At 43.4% G+C, this 20,556-nt stretch overlaps 1 protein-coding gene across 15 annotated transcripts in view; it reads right to left on the bottom strand.

The window, feature by feature from the left end:
• The window catches only part of TMEM117 (transmembrane protein 117), a 360,911-nt gene that overhangs the window by 7,498 nt on the left and 332,857 nt on the right, over positions 1–20,556 (bottom strand). For all 15 annotated transcript variants that reach the window (XM_045032325.1, XM_045032335.1, XM_045032344.1 and 12 more), the window contains one exon: positions 5,272–5,401. In XM_045032325.1, the coding sequence (XP_044888260.1) occupies positions 5,272–5,401 (130 nt within the window). The remainder of the gene's footprint in view (positions 1–5,271; positions 5,402–20,556) is intronic.

Here is a 20,556-nt window from a genome sequence, read left to right as displayed (position 1 = left end):
TTTGCTCTCACAGTTAAAGTAGGGCTTTTTCATTTTACCCTTTCCAGCATTGCATCTACTTTTGTCCATTAAATATTGAAATATGCCCACTTTTAAAAGGTCTCCAAAGGCATACGTGTACGTACACACAAGTGTCAGACACCTGAGTTGCAATCCCCATGACACTAACTTGCTATGTGATCTGGGCAAGGCCCTCAGCCCCAAATTTTCAAAACTGGCCTCTGATTTCAGGTGCCTTTGTTTTGGTGGGTCCAGCTTGCGAGAGTGCTCCTGAAAGCCTGTCCCAGGTGTAGCTGGGGACCCACTGTTCCCACTGAGGCCAATGGAATTGTGGCTGCACAGATTAAAATCAGGCTCAAGCAGCCTCAAGTTAGGCATCCAAAACCAGAGTCTACTTCAGAAAATATTGGCTGTAACCTCTTTTGTCTCAGTTTCCCCATGTGTAATGTGGATAAAAACACTCACACATCTCTGTAACGCACTTGGATAGCTGCGTGCTTTGCTGCTATGTTGATGTTATTCGATAGATGCATACACACATACTGTACACAGCTGAACCAAACAGGAAGCCCTTGGAGATTTCTCTCAGAACCTGTGTGCCTGGATTGCTTTGTTTTTGCCTCTAACTGTTCTATTTTTGCCTACAGGCTCCCTCAGGCATCTCTGTGCAGGCAGTGCTCATCCTGGACCTAGACATGCTACTTTTGGGTTACCTGCCCAAGCCATTCTTGCCATTCAGATGACAACCAGCACTGAGACCCTTTCACCTCTGGCTGGATTGCCTAGTCCTTTCTGAGATGGGCAGTAATGCCTCTCCAAAAACTGCCCAATAAGGAGTCTTAATGAATGGTGAGCCTAATCTCCTCCCACCCCTCTGTTTTGACACTTGACACACAGCATTTCCAACTTGAACCCTATCTAGAGTTTGGGTAGCTCAAGACTCTGGATCTCCTGTGTGGTACAGTAATATGTTGGTATTAAAAAATACCCGCCTGGCCTCTAGATGCATTTTTAACAACGAAAGAATATGAAGGTTCGGTAACAACATTTACTTTTAAGTAGTACAGATTTCCCTAGGTACTGCAGAAACTAGGCTACACTGTGTATTTTCGTAAACTGCAGCCCAGGAAGGAAAGCACATACACTGCAGTGAACCATCTGTCAAGGGAAATCCAGATGACTTAAGCAGATGCAAAAATTCATGCTCTTTCTGATATTCAGAGATAAAAGCAAGGCTGAAAACAGGATAAAAATATTTAACATGGACTAAACACACTAGGAATTCCTAGGTACAAAAGAATTAAAGCAGAAAGCAATACTGTCTTTCCAGGAAAAATGAGATTTTTTAAAAATAATAAATGACAATTACACTAAAGCATGAGAACTAGGAGCGGAAGATGTTAGTTCTGCCGTATTGCCAACTCCAAAAGGTTAAAAAATCATGAGATTGGCTTAAAAACAATACATTTAGGCTTCTTTTTGTCTTCTGGGCTTGTTTGGTGTTTTTGAGCCTTTGGGGTGCACTCAAGTAGTACTTTAAAGCTTTTCTTTGCAATCATGAGAATTGTAACCACAAAATCTTCAAGCCGCATTGAATGCAGCAAAAAATACACTGAGCATAGCAGAGAAAAAGTGGCTAAGCAACCCTTTGCACTTACCTGATCTTCGTGCTGCTCTAATTTAGGCTGACTTGCAACAGTCTCAAGTGGCAAAAAGAGCAGCCCAGTATCCGGGTAGCAAAGGAGCAGCCCAGCTATGCCCCCTTTTCTCCAGTCATGCTCCCTTTTCCCTGGTCTGCTAGTGCCAGCACAGAACTACCGCTACATGGGTATGCTTTTTCACTAGGCTGGTTTTACTAACCGATTACACTGGGGATGCTATGTAAACCAGCTGCACCCACATTAGACTTGACCAGGGATCAAAATATGAACCCAGCTCAAGACCTCAGGGGTGGACAATATTCAGAGACTGGATCCAGATCGCAATTTTGCAGCTTGAGCTCATCCCTATACTAAACTAAACATTGTTTCCATCCCCAGACTCCCCTACTTCACCAATATTATTATCAAGAAAGGGAATTTCTTTTCCAAAAAAGATCTGTTCGAATTAGGCATTCTTATTAGGCTACTGTCTTAAATATTTTAATTGGTTATTCCTGATTTTTTCATTAGCTCCTTGATTTTAATTGAGAATTGCTGTATCTGCGCACAGTAACTAGAGCTTGTAAATGCTGTAAATGGAGAGCTGACAGCAAGAACAGATGGTCCAGGTAAAACACCCACCCAAGGGAAGGGTCTCATGCCATCTATGGTAACAGCTGTTTTTAGATATCCTGAAGGGTGGTGTAGCACTGAGGCACTCAGTATCCAGGGTATGTGACATGCACTCAAATGGATTGATTTGTCTAGTAATCTAATAAATGGGTCTTATTAATTCTTAGCCAGGAGAGAAAATATTCCTCAGTCCCTATTCACAAGCTCATTCTCATTCAAGAATGCCTCCTCTCCAAAACATCAAAGAGGCCTCCATTTCTTTCTGCAGAGAACTCTATAATGCACAGGTATCCATTTCCCTTAGCTGGTCTGTTTTCAAACAGCAGCACAGACAGTAGTTAAAGGAAAGATTTCAGTTGTTGTTTTGTCACTACCTTATTTTCTTTAATGTTACTAATTCTCCCTTCTATTGAACAACCTTCAACCATCAATACCCCTGACTTCTCTGTATCCCTGAGTCACTCTTCTTTGCCCTTTATTCCCTCTTCTTCCATTCATTGTTTTGTCATCTACACTCTGTTCCACCCTTAATTCCTTTATCTCCTTCAGCCACTGCAGAGTGTCCCCCACCAACAATCACCATGGTTCACACTCCCATCCAGTTCCTTGTCTTCTGCTCAAACAATAGTTAACAGCTCTGGATGAAATCTAGGGACCTTGTGCGCTTGCTTCACAGCAAATTCATGTTCTCCATCTTCAGTATTGAATCCTCACAAAACACCACGACTTCTCCACTGTTCTTGAATCCCATACCCACAACCCATGTCATGTATCTGCTACTTTTGACACCTTCCTTGAGCTCTCGTTTCCTCTCCTCTCTCTCTCTCTCTACTGACTTCAAAGAGAAGATTTATGTACTCCCTTCTTGTATACATTTGCCCCTCCCATACTTTCTCCGCCTTTAGCCTGTATAGTGGCCATGAGGTCACACACATGCTCCTAATTTCCAATCCCTCCTGCAATCCCTTTGTCTCTATCCCTTCACTGTTACTGGCCTCTCTTGCCGTACTCTTACCTACTACCTCTTTTGTCTCTTTTCTCTCCATTTTAAGGCATACCCCATATAACACAACCTCCTAAAACACTCCTTTCCTCCATCTGTCTTTCCTACTACCAGCCCATCTCCCTTCTCCTTTTCAATGAGCAATTTACAATTCCTGCATTGATTTCCTTTCCTCTACATCAGGGGTTCTGAGGACAAATTATTTGGTGGTCTCAGAGTGTGGCCACCAACTCTTGCTGGTGGACATTCTCACACTTTTCCCTAAAATACTTAATTAGCTTTAGGGAAAACAACTAAATATGCACATAGATACGTCCAAATCATTGTAACATATTTATTGCTAGCTAGTAAGTCTGCTGTGAAAAGTGATATTAAACATACACGTATCCCTTTTCACAGCAAACTTAGCCCCAGCAAATCTGGGGATAAATTAAGCCCTAGATGGGGGATCAGGGGCCAGGGCTGATGGGGATGAGTGGGTGAGTGGGTAGCCAAGGGAGGCAGCGGGGGTCAGAGCTTGATGCCCCATGGCTAGGGACAGAGCCTGAAGCCCTGTGGCCAGAGCCTGCTGCCCCGCTACCCAAGGGGTGAAGCCCAAAGCCTGAACTCACCGGCAGCCTGCTCCTCCAGCATTATTCCCCAGCTGTCTCCAGAGGGGGGCAGGGCCCAATACCTTCTGGTGGCCCCCGCAAACAACACCAAGGCTGTGCCCCCAGGAGCACCAAGGAGGGAGAGGGGCTGCTGCTCCCACCCCATCAGAGATCAGGAGGCTGTGGCTGCAAGAAAAGCCCCTGGTGGCCACATGCGGCCATGGTGGTCGCATTTGAGAAACACTGCTCTAGCTCATGTCTACATCCACTCCAGTCAGATTTCTGTTTCACTGAAAATGCCATCTCCAAAGTCTCACAAAATGTCCTCCTGCCTTAGCCACAGGTGCTCAGTTCCATCTTCCTTGATCTTCAGTACTGTTCATCAATCCCTCCTTCTTGGCAACTTCTTTTCCCTTGCCTTTTGTGACCCTGTCCTCTCATGGTTCATCTACTTTCTCTCTGACCTCATCTTAGGCCTATTCTTTGATGTCTCTTTCTCCTTCCATATGGGAATCCAACATGGCTCTATCATTGGCCCCTTCACTTATACTTTACTTCTGGATAATATTGTCTGCTACCATGGTTTCTACTACTTGCCCATGGTACCAAGTTTACACTACCCATCCTCAGCTTCAAGGCCCTATTCAACTCCACCCTGGCCACCACATCACTGTTTCACTAATTTCTTCTTCCTTTGCTCTGTCAACACTGCCATTCTCAACAGTCTCCAACTCCTGTATTTGCTGTACTTGTCCCATGCTGCCCCCATGTATGGAATGGCTTCCCTTTCTTATGACACAGAAAGAAACCCCTTTCACATTACAATCTCCCTGAAACACACATACACTTATTCCATGAGTCATACTACTAACCTTCAGCCCACATCTTACAGCCCTCATGGCTCTAGCACTGAGCATGACTCAGCCGTACTTTAGGATTGGGTCCTTCATTTCTAAATTCGCCATGCTTTAGAACATCTACAACCCCTTTCGATTTGTGATCACTCTGCTGTCTGCTTCTGGTTAAAGGACTGATAAAGGTGTCGCTCTTTCCTGGATGAGAATGACTGGCGTTAAGAAAGAATATAATCAAATATATTGAAGCGATCTGAAAGCGGAACAGATCTGAAAATGTAATAAGCTGTTAATTGCCCCAGGAGAATCGTTTCAAATAAATATGATTTCTTCAGCAACAATAGGTAGTATTTAATGGCACGAGAAGTTGCAAACACCTTGGAAAATTGTAGGTCTGTTTGGTTCATGGAATATATATTCTTGTTCTCTTCACTAATGGGTTATTTTGAAGAAAAAACATAATCTGGGTAAAAATCATATGGTCAACAGACTCACCCCAGCAGAAAAGAGTACCATGTGAGATAGCTATCACCATGTATAAGATTACATACCTGTTATATGTATGTGATATTCTTCCTTGAAGATATTTTGGAAGTAAGGTAGTTTGAACTGCAGATGTGCATATGGCAAGCCAGGAAGATTTACGTCAACATCACCCATGAAATGTGGAAACTCCCAATCCTGTTAAAGAAACAACAGAAAAAATAACTTCGCACAATATATTACCCCCCTATAAAATGGTATAAATAAATAGTAGGAAAAGGATTCTGACAAGTAATATGGCAAAACATAAAAATATGGAAAGTTCTTGAATGTATTGGGGACAACATTTTGTTTCGGGGGACAGCCATTTTAGAGTTGGTTCTGACTAACTGGGAGGAATTGGTTGAGAATTTGACGGCAAGTTGGGTAAAAGTGATCATGAAATTATAGATTTCATGATTCGACGGAAAGGAGGGAGTGAGATCAGCTGAATAAGGAAAATGGACTTCAAAAAAGCAGACTTTAACAAACTTGGAGAACTGGGAGGTAAGGTCCCATAGGAAGAAAATTTAAGGGAAAAAGGAGTTGAACAAACTGCTAAGGAGGAGTACCAAAGAATAGCACAAGCATGTAGGGACAAAATCAGAAAAGTTAAGGCACAAAATGCATTATACCTAACAAAGGACATAAAAAGCAATTAAGAAGTAGTTCTATAAATATATTTGGAGCAAGAGAAAGATAAGGAAAGTGTAGGTTCTCTATTTATTGGGGAAGGAGAGCTAATAATGGATGACATAAACAAGGCCAATGCCTATTTTTGCTTCAGTCTTCACTAAAAAGGTAAATTGTGACCTGATACTTAACACAATTAATATTAACAACAAGGAGGAAGATGCAGAAAAGCAAAATAGTGAAAGAACAGATCAAATAGTATTTAGCTAAATTAGATGTATTCAAATCAACAGGGCCTGATGAAATTCATCATATGGTACTTAAGGAACTAGCTGAAACAATCTCAGAACCATCAGCAATTATCTCTGAGGACTCCTGGAGGATGAATGAGGTCCCAGAGGTATGGAGGGGGCAAACATAGTACCTATCTTTAAAAAGATGAACAAAGATGACCTGGGGGATTACAGAACAGTCAGCCTATCTTAGATACCTTGAAAGATACTGGAATTAATTATTAAACAATCACTTTGCTAGCACCTAAAGGACAAAATGGTTATGAGTACTAAGCAACATGGATTTGACAAGAACAAATCATGCCAAATGAAATTAATTTCCTTCTTTGATAGGGTTATTGGCCTAGTGGATGGGAGGAAGCTGTAGATGTAATATTTCTTAATTTTAGTAAGGCTTTTGACACAGTCCGACATGATGGTCTCATAAACAAACTATGGAAATGTGGTCTAGATTAAATTATTATAATGTGGGTGCAAAACGAGTTGACAGACTGTACTTAAAGAGTAGTTATCAATGGTTTGCTGTCCAGCTAGGGGGACATATCTAGGGGGGGTTACTTGGATAATGGTGTGGAGAATATGCTTATAAAATTTGTGGATGGGGTTGTAAGGGGTTGCTAGCACTTTGGAGAAGGAGGATAAGAATTAAAAATGATCTTGACAAATTGATGGATTGGTCTGAAATCAACAAAATGAAATTCACTATAGACAAGTGCAAAGTAGTAAACTTAGGAAGGAAAACAACAAAATGGGGAATAAGTGGCTAGGCAATAGTACAGACAGCAGTAGTACTTCTGATAATGATCTGGGGGTTATAATCATTAAAAATCTGAATGAGAGTCAACAGTGTGATGCACTTGCAAAAAAACACCAATATTCTGTGTCCAGTTCCGAGTGCCACACTTTAAGAAAGATGTAGACAAATTGGAGAAAGTCCAGAGAACAAGAAAAATTATGAAAGGCTTCAAAAATCTGACCCACGAGGAAAAGTTTAAAAAATTGGACACGTTTAGTCTTGAGAAAAGAAGATTATGGGCGGGGGACTGGATAACCATCTTCAAATACATTAAGAGAATAGTGATCGATTGTTGTCCATGCCCTCTGAAGGTAGGACAAGAGGTAATTGGTTTAATCTGCAGGAAGGGAGGTTTACATTAGATATTAGGAAAAACTTTCTAACTACACGGATAATTAAGCACTGGAATATGTTTCCAAGGGGGGTTGTGGAATCCCCATCATTGGAGGTTTTTAAGAACAGCTTAGATAAACAGGATGGTCTAGGTATACTTGGTCCTGTCTCAGCACAGAGGACAGGACTGGATGACCTCTCAAAGTCCCTTCCAGCCCTACATTTCTATGATTCTGTGCTTTTCTTTTATAGCCACCTGCTAGTGAATATGTCTATCTTAATCTTGAGTGAGCCACCTGAATTGGAATATTGTTTACATTAGAATATGTGATTTGATTATGACTTTAAATGCATATAATTAGGCACTTAAATATTCACTTCAAAATGGTAATGATGGACCTATAGTATCTACTAATAGTACAAAATTAATCTAAGCATATGTATGCCTATTCCTGTATTTTAAAAAAGGAAATTAAGTTCATGATACACTTAATTATAAAAACTTAATCAGAAATTGATTCTTTTCACCTACAGTAATAGTCTTAGCTCCTGTGATTAACTTGGCAAACAATTTATATATAACAAATCTGGCAAGAAGGGGCCTGATCCTGGAAGTGCTATGCATGCAAAACTCCAACAGAAGACAATTACTCCCAATTTTTGTGTTACTTCTCACAGACATAGCGCTGTGGAACACACTATAATAATGTCTATCCCATTTTTTTTCAAGTGCATCCATGACCTAAAGTGAGCCCCAGTATCAGGATAAAAAAAAATCCACCAGTTTTTAACATGCATATTGACCCACTAACCTTAAAGGTAAAAGTCACTCACATTATTCAAATTAGCAATAACATGCACAAGGCAAAAGAAGCCTTAAATGACCTGAGCAATAATGGGGATCTTAAAATACTAATTTCCCAAACTAGGATAGAAGTTGCATTTAAAGCTTTGTTTGTATTATAAGAAAATTAGTTTTAGTTGTGTTAATCATGTATTGCTGCTTAGGCAGTTTATTAAAGCATTATAAATCATATATAAATGTCCTCACCACTGTTTCATGCATTAATTTGGCAAAGATGTTGCCCTGATAATACAAGCGACAAATGTTGGACCTGTTGACCAATGTATGCTGGGCTAATTATATATCAATCACATTATTAATATATATCATTGACATCACATATATTAATATGCATGAAGCACATAATATCAATATAACATTATGTTGTATACATTTCCAGCAGTTACATGTACTAAATTGGCCTGTCGTTTTATAATCCTGTTTACTTATGCTAAGTATCTCTTTACAAAACTGACATCAGCTTTGGCATTAGAAACTTGTTAAAGACAAAATACATTAATGTTCTGCTCTGGTACAAGCTGGGGAGGTACCTTCACGGACCAGTTATGTTACCTGGAATGTTAGTACCCAAAACAAAAACAAGGAAAGGTCCAGAACAACACGTTAAAGAACTGGGACAAACTGGTGTTTTGGATTTTAATAACGTGTAAAGGGTTTTGTAACTTGTAAAATCATCCAATAAATACTAACAGCTGAAATGTATACATTTGGGAGCTCACCTTCTCAGTGAGATTAATTTAAATACGCTGCATGAGAAGCTTCCCAGAAACTGGTATTGTATTAAGCCTTTCTTCCTGTACTATAGTATCATTGACTTTTAGCAATAAACCTGATTGATATTGGTTATTTTGTCTCTTGAATACATTTCATAACAAACTAAAATGTGCTCAAGCAATTGATGTGCAATTTATCAACAGTCCTCAACAAAATCTGTCCTAGTGAGTTCAAATACTTCCTCCTATTTACTTGTTTGCAGTGTTGTTATAGTCATGTTGGTCCCAGGATATGAAAGAGACAAGATGGGTGAGGTAATATCTTTTACTGGACCAACCTCTGTTGATGGAAGGCACAAGCTTTCGAGCTACACAGAGCTCTTCTTCAGGTCTGGGGAAGGAAGCAGAGTGTCTGAGATAAATACAAATTGGGAGAGACTGTCAAGAGAAGGGGTAACACATATTCGAGGTAGCCATTTGAAATGAAGTGGGCAATTGGGTGTTAGATTATCATACATAAAGGTTTTGAAGTGGGCAATTAATAGATGGCAGGCACTATGTTGTGTGACAAATTGTTGAAATGAGCCAGTTTCCCTGAAGTCCATGGTTTTTGGTGGCTAGTAGAGTGAAGAATTTAAGTATCTAGGCTCAGCTTTTGAAGATGTGCAGGTTTCCCTTGAGGATAAGTATTGAAAGATCAGATTTGGAGTGATTGCTTTGTGAAAAGTGCTTACCCACAGGTGATATGGTGTTTTTTACTTTAACCATTTTTCTGTGCGAGTTCATTTGAGAGCACGGTGATTGTCTCATTTCACCTATATAGTTGTTATTGGGGCATTTGATGCACCAGATGAGGTATACCACGTGTTGTGATAAGCATGTGTAGGACCTATGAATCTTGGTATAAATATAAAGGTATATTGTGTCTAGCAGTGGAGATATGTCTGTAGATTTTGCATCTTTTGTTCTAGCGGGGTCTGGTATCACTCTCAGTTTAGGGTGTCCTGGTATATGATGAGCTTGCTTCTGATGATGAGCTTGGCAAGGCAGAGGGGTTGTTTGGCCAGAAGAGGAGGTTCAGAAAAGGTTTCTTTCTTTCAGGTTTTGGTTCCCATCAAATATGGGTTGTAATTGTTTGATGGACCTATTTACTTATTTCATGTGGCAGACAAAATAGTGTATGCAATGTGGAGGTTCTTATTAATTATTTGTATATTATGGTCGTGACTGCACGTCCCAATCCAACTGGTGTGAGATCCTCTGTGAGATACTGCTTAGTTTGGAGGAATTTTCCTGCTTAGTTACATATATCCATCTCTGGCAATTTGAACTAGGGTATAATGGCTTGGCCCTTTAAGGTTAGAACCTGAAAACTCTAGGACTGCTGGTAGACACAGTATAATTGCTGCCTGAGTGATTACATTGTGAGATGCAGACTGCTGAAGCTCTGCTGATAAAATAGGATTGGATCTGTTCCCATGTATGCACCTGGACATATGTCACACAAGATGGTAAAACAGGTATCTGAACAACTAAAAATAAAATAAAGGACTCTGAAATCTAATAGTGTACAGGATGTTTGCTTCACATAGACATTCTCCCTATGTATTCATCCAACTTGAATAATCATTTCAATTTTCTCCAGTCTTCTAAGACAGGAAATTTAATAACCAGATGAGGCAATGAAAAAGAAAAACATTATCAACAGCAAGTCATCTTTGAAAAATAAACCAGCTTTACTTCACTAATTTAATCATTAAGAATTATTGTGGGGTACTGTGTAGAATCATAGGGTTAGAAGGGACCACAATGGTCATGTACTCTAACCTCCTCCAAGATGCAGGATTTGTTGCATCTAAATCATCCAAGACAGATGGCTATCCAGCCTCCTTTTGAAAACCTCCAGTGAAGAAGCTTCCACAACCTCCCGTGGCAGTCTGTTCCATTGTCCTACAGTTCTCACAGTTAGGAAGTTTTTCCTGAGATTTAATCTAAACCTGCTATGCTGTAGTTTGAACTCATTGCCTCTTCTCCTGCTCTCTGTGGTAAAGGCGAACAACTTTTCACCATGTTCTTTATGGCAGCCTTTCAAGTATCTGAAGACTGCTGTCATATCCCCCCTTAATCTTCTCTTTTCCAAACTAAATATACCCAGTTCCTTCAGCCTTTCCTCGTATGGCTTGCATTCTATCCCTTTGATCATCTTTGCTGCTCATCTCTGGAACCTTTCCAGTTTCTCTACATGCTTTCTATACACTGGTGACCAAAATTGGACACAGTACTTCAGCTGAGGCCTAACCAACACTGAGTAGAGCAGTACTATCACCTCCTGGGACTTGTATGCTATGCCCCTGTTAATGCAACCTAAAACTGCATTTGCTTTTTTTGCAATTGTTGACTCATGTTGAGGCTGTGATCCACCACAACTCCCAGATCCTTTTCAGCAATGCTGCTACCAAGCCAGATTTCCCCCCAGTCTGTATTTGTGCACTTGTTTTTTCTTCCCTAAGCGTAGCACCTAACCTTTGTCTTTGTTGAATTTCATTTTGTTGTCTATAGCCCAGTTCTCTAACTTATCAAGATCCCTCTGAATTTTAGCGCTATTATCCAAAGTATTGGCAACCTCCCCTGCCTCCCCCAGCTTTGTGTCATCTGCAAACTTGAGCAGTATGTGCTCAGTACCTACACCCAGGTAATTAATAAAGATGTTAAACAACACCAGACCCAGAACAGATCCCTGTGGAACCCCACTTGAGACCTCCCTCCAATCTGGCATCATTCCATTAATAGTTACTCTTTGTTTGCAGTTGTTTAACCAATTATGTATTCTGTTGAGGCCACATTTCTCCAACTTACTTATCAGAATGTCATGTTGGACTGTGTCAAAAGCCTTGCTGAAGTCCAAGTATGTTATGTCCAATGCATTCCCCTTATCTACTAAATCAGTTACCCTGTCAAAGAAGGAAATCAAGCTGGTTTGGCATGATTTGTTCTTGGTAAATCCATACTGTCTATTGGTGATTACCCCTTCATCCATCAAATATTCACAAATTGAATGTTTTATATATTTCTCTAGTAGCTTCCCAGGTATCAAAGTCAGGCAGACTGGTCTATAGTTCTCCAGTTCTCCTTTTCCCCATTTTAAAGACGGGCATTGCGTTAGGCCTTCTCCTGTCTTCTAGGACCTCTCCTGTCATCCATGAGTTTGTAAATATTATTGCCAGTGGCTCCAAGATTTCTTCAGCTAATTCCTTCAGTATCCTCGAGTGAATAGCATCCCCGGCCCCCTGATTTGAATTCATTCAAATTGGTCAGAAGATCTCTTATGTGTTCTTTACTTATCCTGATCTGCAGGGAAAGGAGTCGAGGAAAGCTGGCTGTATTTTAAAGAATCCTTATTGAGGTTGCAGGAACAAACTATCCTGATGTGTAGGAAGAAAAGTAAATATGGCAGGCGACCAGCTTGACTTAACAGTGAAATCCTTGCTCGTCTTAAACACAAAAAAACAGCTTACAAGAAGTGGAAGATTGGACAAATAACCAGGGAGGAGTATAAAAGTATTGCTCAGGCATGTAGGAGTGAAATTAGGAAGGCCAAATCACACTTGGAGTTGCAGCTAGCCGGAGATGTTAGGAGTAACAAGAAGGGTTTCTTCAGGTATGTTAGCAACAAGAAGAAAGTCAAGGAAAGTGTGGGCCCCTTGCTGAATGAGGGAGGGAACCTAGTGACAGAGGATGTGGAGAAAGCTAGTGTACTCAATGCTTTTTTTGCCTCTGTCTTCACAGACAAGGTCAGCTCCCAGACAGCTGCACTCTGCAGCACGGTATGGGGAGGAGGTGACCAGCTCTCTGTGGAGAAAGAAGTAGTTCGGGACTATTTAGAAAAGCTGGACGAGCACAAGTCCATGGGGCCGGATGCGCTGCATCTGAGGGTGCTAAAGGAGTTGGCCGATGAGATTGCAGAGCCATTGGCCATTATCTTTGAAAAATCATGGCGATCGGGGGAGGTCCCGGATGACTGGAAAAAAGCTAATGTAGTGCCCATCTTTAAAAAAGGGAAGAAGGAAGATCCAGGGAACTACAGGCCAGTCAGTCTCACCTCAGTCCCTGGAAAAATCATGGAACAGGTACTCAAGGAATCAATTCTGAACCACTTAAAGGAGGGGAAAGTGATCAGGAACAGTCAGCATGGATTCACCAAGGGCAAGTCATGCCTGACTAACCTAATTGCCTTCTATGATGAGATAACTGGCTCTGTGGATGAGGGGAAAGCAGTGGATGTGCTATTTCTGGACTTTAGCAAAGCTTTTGGTACAGTCTCCCACAGTATTCTTGCCAGCAAGTTAAAGAAGTATGGGCTGGATGAATGGACGGTAAGGTGGATAGAAAACTGGCTAGATGGTCAGGCTCAATGGGTAGTGATCAATGGTTCCATGTCTAGTTGGCAGCCGGTATCAAGTGGAGTGCCCCAGGGGTCGGTGCTGGGCCAGGTTTTGTTCAATATCTTCATTAACGATCTGGAGGATGGTGTGGACTGCACCCTTAGCAAGTTTGCAGATGACACTAAACTGGGAGGAGTGGTTGATATGCTGGAGGGTAGGGATAGGATACAGAGGGACCTAGACAAATTAGAGGATTGGGCCAAAAGAAATATGATGAGTTTCAACAAGGACAAGTGCAGAGTCCTGCACTTAGAATGGAAGAATCCCATGCACTGCTACAGACTAGGGACCTGCAGTTTTGCAGAAAAGGACCTAGGGGTTACGGTGGACGAAAAGCTGAATATGAGTCAACAGTGTGCCCTTGTTGCCAAGAAGGCTAATGGCATTTTGGGTTGTATAAGTAGGGGCATTTCCAGCAGATCAAGGGATGTGATTATTCCCCTCTATTCAGCACTGGGGAGGCCTCATTTGGAGTATTGTGTCCAGTTTTGGGCCCCACACTACAAGAAGGATGTGGATAAATTGGAGAGAGTCCAGCGGAGGGCAACAAAAATGATTAGGGGGCTGGAGCACATGACTTATGAGGAGAGGCTGAGAGAACTGAGATTGTTTAGCCTGCAGAAGAGAAGAATGAGGGGGGATTTGATAGCTGCTTTCAATTACCTGAAAGGGGGTTCCAAAGAGGATGGTTCTAGACTGTTCTCAGTGGTAGAAGATAACAGAACAAGGAGTAATGGTCTCAAGTTGCAGAGGGGGAGGTTTAGGTTGGACATTAGGAAAAACTTTTTCACTAGTAGGGTGGTGAAGAACTGAAACGGGTTACCTAGGGAGGTGGTGGAATCTCCTTCCTTAGAGGTTTTTAAGGTCAGGCTTGACAAAGCCCTGGCTGGGATGATTTAGTTGGGTTTGGTCCTGCTTTGAGCAGGGGGTTGGACTAGATGACCTCCTGAGGTCCCTTCCAACCCTGAGATTCTATGATTCTATGATTCTATCCCTTCTCCTTTATTGTCTATGGTAACTTCACTAGTAGTCCTGTCACATTATTTTTTTGTGAGAAGACTGAAGCAAAATAGGCATTGAGCAGCTCTGCCTTTCTATCATCTTTTGTTATCAGCTCACCTTTTCCAATAAGCAGTGGATCCACACTGTCCTTGATCTTTCTTTTTTGTCTGACATATTTGAAGAACCCCTTCCTGTTGCTCTAATGTTTCCTGCTAGCTGTAACTCATGCTTTGCCTTGGCTTTCCTGATTTTATCCCTTAAGGCTCACAGGGTACGTCTACACTACGGGATTATTCCGAATTTACATAAACCGGTTTAGCAAAACAGATTGTATAAAATCGATTGCACGCGGCCACACTAAACACATTAAATCGGTGGTGTGCGTCCACGGTTCGAGGCTAGCGTCGATTTCTGGAGCGTTGCACTGTGGGTAGCTATCCCGTAGCTATCCCATAGTTCCTGCAGCCTTCCCCCCTCGTTGGAATTTCCGGGTTGAGATCCCAGTGCCTGATGGGGCAAAAATCATTGTCGCGTGTGGTTCTGGGTACAGCCTCACCCCTCCCTCCCTGAAAGCAGCAGACAACTGTTTCGCGCCTTTTTTGCTTGGTGAACTGTGCAGACGCCATAACACAGCAAGCATGGACCCTGCTCAGCTCAATACCGCAATCGTGGATGTTTTAAACACCTCACGCACTCTCGTGCAGTATATGGTGAACCAGGACCTTCAAACCGAGGCGAGGAGGAGGCGGATACGGCAGCGCGGCGATGACAGTGATGAGGACGTAGACACAGAATTCTCTCAAACCGCGGGCCCCTGCACTTTGGAGATCCTGATGGTAATGGGGCAGATTCTATCCATTGAACGCCGATTTTGGGCCCGGGAAACAAGCACTGACTGGTGGGACCGCATTGTGTTGCAGGTGTGGGACGATTCCCAGTGGCTGCGAAACTTTCGCATGCGTAAGGGCACTTTCATGGAACTTTGTGACTTGCTTGCCCCTGCCCTGAAACGCCAGAATACCAAGATGAGAGCAGCCCTCACAGTAGAGAAGCGAGTGGCGATAGCCCTGTGGAAACTTGCAACGCCAGACAGCTACCGGTCAGTCGGGAATCAATTTGGAGTTGGAAAATCTACTGTGGGGGCTGCTGTGATGCAAGTAGCCAAAGCAATCACTAAGCTGCTGCTACGAAAGGTTGTGACTCTGGGAAACGTGCAGGCCATAGTGGATGGCTTTGCTGCACTGGGATTCCCTAACTGTGGGGGGGCGATAGATGGAACCCATATCCCTATCTTGGCACCGGAGCGCCAGGGCACCCAGTACGTAAACCGGAAGGGGTACTTTTCAATGGTGCTGCAAGCACTGGTGGATCACAAGGGACGTCTCTCAAACATCCACGTGGGATGGCCAGGGAGGGTTCATGACACTCGCGTATTCAGAAGCACTACTCTGTTTAAACGGCTGCAGCAAGGGAATTACTTCCCAGACCAGAAAATAACAGTTGGGGATGTTGAAATGCCTGTCGTTATCCTGGGGGACCCAGCCTACCCCTTGATGCCATGGCTCATGAAGCCATACACAGGCAGCCTGGACAGTGGTCAGGATCTGTTCAATTACAGGCTGAGCAAGTGCAGAATGGTGGTGGAATGTGCATTTGGCCATTTAAAGGCGCGCTGGCGCACATTACTGACTCGCTCAGACCTCAGCCAAACCAATGTCCCCTATGTTATTGCTGCTTGCTGTATTCTCCACAATCTCTGTGAGAGTAAGGGGGAGACCTTTATGGTGGGGTGGGAGGCTGAGGCAAATCACCTGGCCGCTGATTACGTGCAGCCAGACACCAGGGAGATTAGAAGAGCACACCAGGAAGCGGTGCGCATCAGAGAAGCTTTGAAAACGAGCTTCATCAATGGCCAGGGTACAGTGTGACTGCTGTGTTTGTTGATGAACACCCACCCCCCCTTGACTGACTCATTCCCTGTTAGCAACTCACCCTCCCCCTTCGAGTACAGCTTACTTATGCAAATAAAGTCACTCTTGTTTAAAAATCATGAATTCTTTATTAATTCATTATAAAAAGAGGGAGAGAAGTAAGGGTGTGGTTTGGGAGGAGGATAGGAGGGATGGAGAAGGCCATTAAAAAAATTTCACAGTAATGACAGCCTTCTGGTTGGGCTGTCCACGGGGGTGTAGTGGGCGGGTGCATGGAGCCTCCCCCCACGCGTTCTTACACGTCTGGGTGAGGAGGATGTGGAACATGGTGAGGGTTGAGGGTGGTTATACAGGGGCTGCAGCGGCACTCTGTGATCCTGCTGCCGTTCCTGAAGCTCCACCAGACGCCGGAGCATGTCAGTTTGATCATGCAGCAGCCCCAGAGTTGCATCCCGCCACCGCTGATCTTCCTGCCGCCACCGCTGATTTTCCTGCCGGTCTTCCTGCCACCACCTCTCATCTCGGGTGTCCCTCCTGTCCTCACGTTCACTGGCATCTTTCCTGTAATTTGATACCACGTCCTTCCACTCATTCAGATGAGCTTTTCATTGCGTGTAACTTCCATAATATCCGAGAACATTTCATCTCGCGTCTTCTTTTTCCTCCGCCTTATCTGTGCTAGCCTTTGGGATGGAGGAGGGACGCTTGAAAAATTTCCAGCTGCATGAGGGAGAGAAATATTTAAAAAGATACATTTTACAGAACAATGGTTATACTCTTTCACAGTGAACAGCACTATTCACCTTACATAGCACATGTGATTTCCCTACAAGGTCGCATTTTTCATCTTAATACTGAGTGCCTGCAGCTCTGGAGTTACAGATCTCACAGACACAGGTCCGGGCATCAGAATTCAGCTTGCATGCGGCCATGGTAAGCCACTGTCTTTCGGCTTCTGCAGTGATTTACCCCTCCCCCCAATGCATGGCTAATACCACGCTAGCTCCCTGCTAATCAACACTCTTCCCACCCCCACCCCCCCACCCACTGCGTGGCTGATAGCTTGGGGAAGATCCCCGGTGACCAAACACAAAAAAGATCATTGGCATTTCACTCCTCCCCTCCCCCCGCTTCGCTACGTGCAGGAAAGGATTTTTTTTTAAGCTGCTGCAGTCCACGAACCCAGTAGGAAAATGGCCATTCCCCTTACGTAAATTCCTGATTTTTAACCAGGTTATCCTGAACGATATCACTTTGCTGAGGATAACACAGCGAGATAAAGAACGGATGCTTCTTGAATGCAAGCAATCACCGGGACCATACGCTGCTATGCTTTGCCATGCAATGATACCTGATTACTTGCTACATGCATGGCGTGGTAAAGTGTCCTACCATGGTGGGTGGAACAAGGCTGCCTTGCCCAGAAACCTTCTGCAAAGGCTTCTGGAGTACCTACAGGAGCGCTTCATCGAGATGTCCCTGGAGGATTTCCTCTCAATCCCCGGACATGTTAACAAACTTTTCTAAGTAACTATACTGTCTGCGAATGCATCCCAAGTCCTCAGGGCAAATCAATCATTAAAAAACGCTTGCTTAAAAATCAATGTTTGCTATTTGCAAAGGTACACTCACCAGAGGTCCCTTCCATGGCGTCATTGTCTGGGATAGTTGCTTGGGAGGGCTGGGAGGAGGGTAATTCCGTCAGGGTAAGAAAAAGCTCCTCTCTGCTGGGGCTCACGGAGTGCTGTGTGCTCTCTGCTAGGTCGTCCTCCTCTTCTTCATCTTCATCTTCCCCGTCCGCATAATCCTCAGACATGGCAGAGATTACAACCCCCACCTCAGAATCCACGTTCAGGGGTGGGGTACTTGTGGCGCAGCCCCCTAAAATTGCATGCAGCTCAGCATAGAAGCGGCATGTTTTTCGACCTGCCCCGGACCTTCCGTTTGCTTCTTTGGTTTTCTGGTAGGCTTGTCTGAGCTCCTTAACTTTCACTCTGCACTGCACTGAGTCCCTGCTGTGGCCTTTATCCGTCATAGCCTTAGAAATTCTTTCAAATACTTTTTCATTTTGTCTTTTGGAATGCAGTTCTGTTAGCACTGAATCTTCTCCCCATATAGCGATCAGATCCAGTACCTCCCGTGCAGTCCATGCTGGGGCTCTTTTTCGATTCTCAGGAGACTGCATTGTTACCTGTGCAGATGAGCTGTGCGTGGTCACCTGTGCTGATGAGCTCTCCACGCTGGGGAAGCAGGAAATGAATTTCAAAAGTTCGCGGGGCTTTTCCTGTCTACCTGGCCAGTGCATCAGAGTTCAGAATGCTGTCCAGAGCAGTCACAGTGGTGCACTGTGGGATACCGCCCAGAGGCCAATACCGTCGATTTGCGGCCACACTAACCCTATTCCGATATGTTAATCCCGATATTAGCGCTGCTCCTCTCGTCGGGGAGGAGTAGAGAAACCGATTTAAAGAGCCATTAAAATCGATATAAGGTGCATCCTAGTGTGGATGGGTGTGGCGTTAAATCGGTTTTACGCTCCTAAAACCGGTTTAATCGCCTAGTGTAGACCAGGCTACACTCTTCCCACGTATACTTCCTTGGTGTCATGTCCCTCCTTCCATTTCCTGTATGTATTCTTTCTGGTTTTTAGATAGGTACAAAGCTCCTTGTGCAGCCACAGTGGCCTCCTGTGGCTCTTCTTATCTTTCCTCTGCATCGAATAGCTTGATGTTGAGCATCTAGTATTATATCTTTTAAGAACTGAAGGCCCTCACTGATTCCTTTTCTTTCTAATTGGTCTTTCCGTCGGACCTTGCCTACTATTTCTGAGTTGGTTGAAATCCACCTTTCTGAAGTCCAGTGTCCTTCTTTTTCTGTTCTCATGTCCTCCTTTCCATAGGATCTTGAATTCTATCAGATCATGAACACTTCCTGCCAAGTTCCTGACCAGCTTCATGTTCTCAACTAATTGATCGCTGTTGGTCAACACCAGATCCAAAATGCATGACCCCCCCTAGTTGTTTCCTCAACTTTCTGAATCAGAAAGCTGTCCCCTACACATGCTAAGAATTTGCAGGACATATTATGTTTTGCTGCAACAGTCTTCTAACAGATTCCCACAGCTCCCATTGGCCGGGAGTGGCGAACCACGGTCACTGGGAACTGCAGGAGGCTGTGCCTGCAGACGGTCAATGTAAACAAAATGTCTCGTGGCCCGCCAGCAGATTACCCTGATGGGCCACATGCTGAAGGTTGCCGACCCCTGAAGTAGACTAATAGACTTGGGATTGTCTCTTGATAAACGGATGCTGGGAAGTGGCTAGAATTAGCAGAGTTGTGATGCAGGGTTTTTGAAAAAGGGCTCTTCTGGAAATAGTAACTTTGCCTTAATAAAAAGTTTTTTTTTAAATCCAATATTTTTAGCATGAATAATCATTGGGTTACTTTGCAATTATGGAAAGTACCAGAACGCTGTTCCAGCTCGCCAAACATGTGCCAGAGCAGCATTGTGGCATGACTTGAGCACTGCTGCTGTACCATGTTCAAAGCCACTCTGCACTTGTAATACAAAGCAAGGAGGCCCTAATGCAGAGAAACATCTGGGCCTTTGGATTTTAATAATACCTAGCTCTTACATGGCATTTTTCATCCACACATCACAAAGGCTTTGCAAAGGAGGTCAGTACCATTAGCATCATTTTACAGATAAGGAATCTGAGGTACAGGGAGGGAAAGCAACTTGCCTAAGGTCACCCAGCAGGCCAGCAGCAGAGCTGGGAATAGAATCCAGATCTCCCAAGTCATGGCCCAGTGGTCTATCCACTAACAGGCCAGTGAGAGAGCTGGGAGTAGTCCCCAAGCTCTCCTGAGTCATAGCCCACAGCTCTATCCACTAGCCCATTTTAAGCACATCTAATTAGCTGAGGCATGTGTTGTGATATTGACTTAAATGGGTTCAGTTGGATATGGCACTCAGTGCTTACTGTGATGCTAGATACCATATTGTGTATAAGTGTAAAACAAAATATAACTGTTTTGTTTGTGTGTAGGTGTTCTCAGCTCACAGTATCTCTTGCCTAGTTTATCTCTCTGGGCTAGTATTTCACATGACAAAGAAATATGTTACATACATTTGAATCCACATGAAGAAACACACATGGAACCTTCAAGACCTCACACATATTAAAACTGAGAAACCATGTGATCTCATTTCCATAATCCTTGTCCTTCCTCACCTCTTCCTCACCCCATTTCTCCTACTCCCTTTAACTCTCACTCACTGAGACAAATCTAAATTTACTTTGTC

This window comes from Mauremys mutica, chromosome 1 (assembly GCF_020497125.1).
Source record: "Mauremys mutica isolate MM-2020 ecotype Southern chromosome 1, ASM2049712v1, whole genome shotgun sequence".
NCBI classification, from domain to species: Eukaryota; Metazoa; Chordata; order Testudines; family Geoemydidae; genus Mauremys; species Mauremys mutica.
Note: the sequence above shows the minus strand (reverse complement) of the source record. Positions and strands in the feature narration are given on the sequence as shown.